Source organism: Macadamia integrifolia, chromosome 11 (genome assembly GCF_013358625.1).
Source record: "Macadamia integrifolia cultivar HAES 741 chromosome 11, SCU_Mint_v3, whole genome shotgun sequence".
Taxonomy (NCBI): domain Eukaryota; kingdom Viridiplantae; phylum Streptophyta; class Magnoliopsida; order Proteales; family Proteaceae; genus Macadamia; species Macadamia integrifolia.
Window position 1 is genome coordinate 25,593,814 of NC_056567.1, and position 7,193 is coordinate 25,601,006.

Here is a 7,193-nt window from a genome sequence, read left to right on the forward strand (position 1 = left end):
CTACAAAGGTTGCCAAGTCTTCAAAATGCCTATAATCTTTGAGAAAATAAATAAATTTGTGGGGGGTTGGTGAGCTCTCTGTGTTTTAGGTGATGTCAAAATACATAACAATAAAGTAAATTTTCTTCTTCAATCAAGAACAGATTTTGGAGTCTTGAGTCTTGTAAGAATAATATTCTTCTAACGTTTCTAAACATCCCTAATAATGTAATTGAGTTGACCAATGTGTTTAAATCTCTAAGATATATCTACTCTTTAATCACCTAAAGTGCACTAATCACAAGAAAGTTCGAAGACTATATTCATTATTCAAACACTCAGAATCTTGGATACACAAATACTCCAAATATTAGATATACAAAGAGACTCATAAGAATAGATTATAGAGTTAAAAAAAAATAAAAAAAAAAAAAAAAACTCCTTATTCAATTTTCAAACTGTTTACAGAATAAATAGATAAGGTATCTATTTTCACATATGCATGTACAAGATGCGTATACTTGTACGTAAGTATATAAATATATATATGCTGGTACATGTAGAAACGTTCTTATACTTCTATATACCTGTATATAGGTGTGGAACCACACTCACGTCCACACCCAACCTAATAGGAGCAACATTTAAAGACTTTGACATTAAAAAACATTAAATCTAACCAAAAAAAAAATCAGTAGAAGCACCTGGTGCACAGAAAATTCAGACAATCACTTCCTATAAAACACCTCTTTTCATGTTTTCAAGTTTTCCTATAATTTCTATCAAAAAAAAAAAAAAAGAGTTTTCCTATAATGAATATATTCAATCTCAGTACAAATGATAATTTTACTAGGGACAGTTTTCCTCCCCCTACAGTTAAGGGAGAATTCTTTCATTGCGGAGTGTGGATGGCGCTAGGATGGGCATTGACCGTATGAGTGAATAGTTAAAAGTAGCTTCAATCAGGATAATGATGACGGTTAGATGTGTGGTTTTCCTTCACCACGAGTTGCGAAAAACTTTTCTCCAATATACAGTGTACAATCAAATAAAGGCTTTGAGTAATAAACATTTTAACATACGGACATTTTAAAGAAAATTTATAAGATGTGAAACTTTATCATACAACTGAATTGGTAATATGACAGAACAAAGAGTAGTTCACAAAATAACTAGTTAGGAACACCGGCTGCCAGCTTTGCTCTTAAATCCTTCCGTAGGATCTTGCCAGATGGTGACTTTGGAATTGCATCGATGAAGAAGACTCGGTTGATCCTCTTATAAAACACCACCTGCACCATTAGGAAAAGCTTTAAGAAATCCTGATTTTTAACACATTAACAATTCTGCCACTTACTACTTCCCTAGTTACAACTTGGGCCGAGTCCAATAAAGATCTTAGGTTGGGATTGTTGACGTATGGTGTCTTGTATTTGGTTGCAGTTTAATTTAGGGAGTACATCGTGTGGGTCTTTCGATAGACAGAATTACCTAATTTTTTACTTGACGGTAATTTGGTACTTTTCAGTATTAGGGTTTTTCGTTATACATGTCTAGTGAAGTTTACTTTCTCTATAAGCAATTCTGAAAGGTATGAGGATGAGTGCCGTAATCATATTCTTCGTTGATAGTAAAGTAGAATTTCATCTCATTGAAGACGTAAGGCAATCTTGTCGAATCTCATAAACCTGTGTGCATTGTTTGTTCTTATTTCTCTATTATCTTCTGTACCACTTTTAAGGTTACATTTTTACATAGACTTGGGATCCGGATGTCGAAACCCATGTCAAATCAACCAAACCCATTCCTGACTTAGTGATTCTATTGGAAATTTACCTGTTTTGAGATGTATTGCTTGATTTCATCCTCTATGACATCGGAGCCGTTAGATTTCACGACAAAAGCAACTGGGACCTCACCGGCGGCTTCATCTTTCATGCTGAAATATAACAGGGAAAAAAAAAATAATATATATATATATATATATATAGATATATATTCGAATGAAGCATCAACGTGAGATCAGAACTGATAAACACTTGTAACAATGTTGAGCTACATACGGGACTACAGCAGCATCTGAGATCTTTGGATGAGCAATGAGCATCGCTTCGAGCTCAGCGGGGGCCACCTGGAACCCTTTGTACTTGATTATTTCCTTCAATCTATCCACAATGAAGAGCTCATCATCATCATCAACGTAGCCAACATCTCCTGTATGTAGCCAGCCTTCTTTGTCAATGGTTCTCTCTGTGGCCTCTGGATCATTGAGGTACCCTGGAAAAATGGAACTTGTAAATGTGTCATTTTACCTATTAATGTGCTGGTGATTGTCTGAATGACACAATTATAATTATATTTAGAATAGGGGAAGGGATTCATATATGGTCACATATGGGAAAGGAACCACTATGGGGATTTGGTCACTGTGAACCCCCTTATTTTCTCCATCCGACCTATAGTACTGTCTGACCTTACATAAAACCATTGGCCTATAGATTATGTAACTTTCTTTACATTGTCATTTATTTTATTTAAAAAAAATTAATTTAAATCATAATAGAAAAGGGATTTTCAAAATTGTTTAAAAGTGACTTGCATCAAGTTACATTCATGTTTCTAAAGAATTTTTTTTTTTTTAATAAGACCACATGTGAAATAACAAGATTCTATTCTTGATAAACAACTATACATATTATACTAAGAGGATAAAAATCATTTATCACTTTTAATCGGGTATCCTGTATCTTTCATTTATCATGTTTTATTATTCATTTCTCATATCTTCCCCCTCTCCCCTTTTCCTCTCTTTAGAATTTAGATCTTTTTATTTTATTGTTTGAATTCATGTAATCAATCTTATTTTTTATTTATTTATTTATTTGAGAGGTAATCAACCTTATTAAGTTGGGATAGGGTTTAGTTTATAGTTTATTGTATACTAAAACGATAGAAAAATAAAATTATAAATTGTTTAAATTTTGTAAAGAGTGTCAACTTAAAAAATCAATAATTTATTGAATAAAATCCATGGACTAGCGTCATAGCCCACCATAACACCTAGAAGTATGGAACCTCTCTATAAATAAAGCTTTGTCGTCTAGCTATCAATGGTTTTATTCCTTTAATGGGTTGGTGAGGTGGTGCTGGACCAAGACCAACTAATGATCTTGATCGTGTCCACTTACCCATTCGATACCCAAAACAGTGACCAACAGATAGTGGTCGTCTGATTTATATGGTAGGGTCTACCACACTGTTGGAAGGTTTTTATCCTCCACCTATTAACACCTACAAAGGTTGCCAAGTCTTCAAAATGCCTATCCTTTTTGACATAGTAAATATATAAATTTGTTGGGGTTGGTGAGCGCTATGTGTTTTCGGTGACCTACCTTCTTAAATTCTCTCCGCCTACGTCTATTTCTAAATATCTGCACTGGAATTTTTTCTCACATTTTTTGCTTTGAATCACGTTTTAAGTAAAATAATACCCACAGCTAAACTTGACAACAAACCACCTATAAAGATAGCTACACGAATCTTTTATTCAACACAAATATGGAAGAATTGACGCCAAAACTAAGTTGAGAAGTCTCCTTGATTCAACCCTAAAAATTGGGTCTTAAGACTGATGTGACTAGTTTCGTGGGTAAACCCCATAATCGCATGAATCAGGTCTTATTAGAGTTGAACTAAAAACCACATATTTTCTTAAGCAAATGTCCCTTACCAACTTGATTATCCCTTGGGGTTTAAAGGAAATATAATTTCTTTTTCTAAAAAATAAAGAAAAAACAGAACTAAGACTTCTCTTTTGGTATTAATTATTACAGTTATACGTAAGGAAAAAATCAAAATACCTTTCATGATTTGGGCCCCTCTAATGCAAATCTCTCCGGGCTGCTTACGGGGAAGCGAAGCACCAGTCTCTGGATCGATGATCTTCAACTCGGCATTCCTAACGACAGTTCCACATGCTCCAGGTTTTATATCAAACGGTTCTTTCGCGAATATAAGACACATTGATAGGACTGGCCCTGCCTCGGTCATCCCATATCCCTGACAATACATTCATAATCTAATTCTTAAGCCTAATTATTAAGTTAAATATTATTAAAAAATATAATATATATATATATATATATGGATTACCTGACCAAGCTTGGCATTTGGAAATTTAGCTCTACAAGCATCTTCAAGTTCCTTCCCCATAGGTGCAGCACCAGACTTCACCATTCGGACAGACGAAAGATCATAACTGTCAGTGATGGTGCACTTGGCGATCGCCAAGACGATCGGCGGCACCATCAAAGCGACGGTGACCTTATATTTCTGCATCAGTTCCAAGAGTGCACCGATTTCAAACTTGGGCATTATCAGAATCGCCGCGCCAACTCGTAACCCGCAAAGCAATATCGAGTTGAGTGCATAGATATGGAACAAAGGCAACACACAGAGCAACACATCCTCAGAGCGGAAATACAAATTGGGGTTTTCCCCATCCACTTGCTGAGCCACACTGGTAATTAAGCTCTTATGAGTAAGCATAACCCCTTTGGGTAAACCAGTAGTCCCTGATGAGAATGGCAGCGCCACCACGTCGTCAGCGTCAAACTCAACTGTCGGCAACTCGTTCTCATCGTATTGACTCAACTCGGAGAAATGCAAACAACCTTCCGGGGCCAAGTCAATACAAACTATCTTAACATCATTCTCTTGGGCGAATTCCCTCACCTTATCAACATAACAAGCTTGTGTGACAATGAGTCTAGCATTAGCAAGTTTTGCTTGCTTCGCTATCTCTGCCGGCGTGTAGAAGGGATTTGCAGTGGTCGTGATAGCGCCACGATATGATGCGCCGAAGAATGTGAACACGAACTCGGGCGAGTTGGGTAGCAAATTCATGACCACGTGACCTTGTCGAATCCCTAGTTTGTGGAGCCCGGCGGCGACTTTGCGGGAGATAAGTTCCACATCTGCGTAAGTGTAGACTGTGCCGGTTGGTCCATTGATCAAACAGGGGCGAGAGCTGTAATGGGATAAGTTTTGGAAGATATAAGAATGGAGAGGGAGATGGTTGGGGATGTGAATATCAGGAAGCTTTGATCGATAAACGAACTCTTCTTGCTTCAATTCCATTAGAAATAATTGGAGAGAGAGAGAGAGAGAGAGAGAGGTATGAAGAAGATCTCAGTATAGCACTGCAATGAGACCTGTAAATGAAGTTGTTGGCAGTCCTTATATAGAGTGGTTGATGGGTGGGGTTGGCGTAAAAGTGGAAAGGAGTAAGGAGAGGATCTTTAGCTTTGGGATCCTACGTTGTTCTGGTCGTAAAGTACAGTGGGGGTTGGTAAGAATGTAGATTTACCGTTGGAATGGAATCTGACGGGGTTTTCTGGAAATTCGGTGAAGTCGTTGAGAAGGCGTAGATGGAAATCACCGACTTTGTTGGATCATTTACTTTTAAGGAAAGGACATAATAACAAAGGAAATTAAAAACAAGCTAGCCTGTGCATTTGTTGGCTTTATATTACTAAAATACCCATTCACTGAAATGATATTACTAAAATACCCGATGGCTCCCTCTTCCTGCCATGTTTGGCGTTAGAAAAGTTTTGAGCAATTGTCAACTAAGCCCACCTAGCAATCTAGCATATCCATGTACACCTGAAACTGGACTCAACTAATATATCGGGGTTGGTAAGATTGTAGATTGACCATTGGATTGGTATCCGGGGTCCAAGAAAGTGAAAAATATGCTATCTTTGCATTTATAAGGTTTTTGTAGTTGCTAAAGTACACTATATTGTTTAGCAAAGAAAAAAAAAAAGTACAATATATTAAGGGTGGTAATTTCAGGCTGAAACGAAGGCCCGATGAAAGTGGATAAAAAGAAATCCTTGAGACTTTACAATTCCTTATTGGTCTTGTTTCAATTTGGACCAGCCATGGTGAATAAGAATCCATTCACCGTAGGGATTTAGATGTATGAGGTGAAAATATTGGGGGTATTTTGTGGAATATACTAAAACTGTATAGGGTTTATGAATCATCAAATGGAATGATAAATAATCCAGCCCGATGGAGGAAAACTTCATTATTGATTCAATGGAAGGAAACCAATCTCTTGAGGTGTCATAACTTTGTCATTGTCTCACTTAATATTTCTTTTCTTGTATTGTTTATCTCTTCCATCTCACTTACCTTGTCCATCTAGATATATATTCCTTACTATGTTAATTCTCCTCATTTCTATCCCTTAATTAATGGGATTTCATGCATGTAATTCTTGTATATATATATATATTTATCAAGAAAAAAAAAAAAAACTCATAAACTCATGTATATATATATATATATATGGGAGAGGGATAGGTATGCCGCCGATATCAAGTATGCTAGCGGATAGCACCAATAGGAACACATGATGGAGTATCATTCAAGAAGGATATGAGGGTCATTTCAGAAAAAGGGAAGAGAGAGATAGACACAATGGGTGCTAGCATACTTGATATCGGCGGCATACCCAACCTTTATATATATCATCATCATCACATGTGATATTAAAATAATCAATTGAGTACTTTTCTCAACCAATATAGAAGTTTTACAAACTTTGTCCTTTAATTTTTATTTAAAAAGAGAAAAGGAAAAAGAACTATAAAAAGGCAACGTGGCCCTGTGCCAAGACATATGGGAGGGTGAAATGAATACCTTACTCCATATGAAAGGTGAAAATTCCACAGTTGTTGATGCTTCTACATGCATTCCCATCGGTCCCTAAGCTGGTGCAGAAGCCACTGTGCCTTTTATGGAACTTTTCCCATAAAAAAAAAAAAAAAAAAACTGCTTGACTGTGTTACTGTGTCCACAGACAATGGATGCGAGAAGACCTCACTGCCCCATACTAAAAATGCTTGATTGCGCCCTCCCATTGGTGGAGAATGCAGCACAATCAAGTAGCTCTCTCTCACACAAAAATTAAATAACAGTCCAATTTTATCTGTCTTAATTGGATCATTAAGACCAATCAAAATCTACTAAATAGACTTGGAAAAAAATAAGCTTTCTAAAATGGAAATTTTTTTATGATTTTTGTTGTTATTTATTTATATTTCTTTTCTAATCATTGAGTTATAATTAATTCTAACTACTAAACCTCAAGATATACTATGCGTAGACTAATAGGAACTGAATTTAAGGTACTAATTGAA

General features: G+C 36.1%; 1 protein-coding gene across 1 annotated transcript; it reads right to left on the reverse strand.

The window, feature by feature from the left end:
• Positions 1-1,050: 1,050 nt before the first annotated feature.
• LOC122094069 (4-coumarate--CoA ligase 2-like) lies at positions 1,051-5,193 on the reverse strand. The gene is made up of 5 exons (XM_042664714.1): positions 4,132-5,193; positions 3,840-4,038; positions 2,043-2,256; positions 1,816-1,918; positions 1,051-1,271 (listed from the first exon to the last, which is right to left on the reverse strand). The coding sequence occupies exons 1-5, from the start codon at positions 5,116-5,118 to the stop codon at positions 1,152-1,154; spliced, it is 1,623 nt and encodes a 540-aa protein (XP_042520648.1). The 5' UTR covers positions 5,119-5,193; the 3' UTR covers positions 1,051-1,151.
• Positions 5,194-7,193: the final 2,000 nt, after the last annotated feature.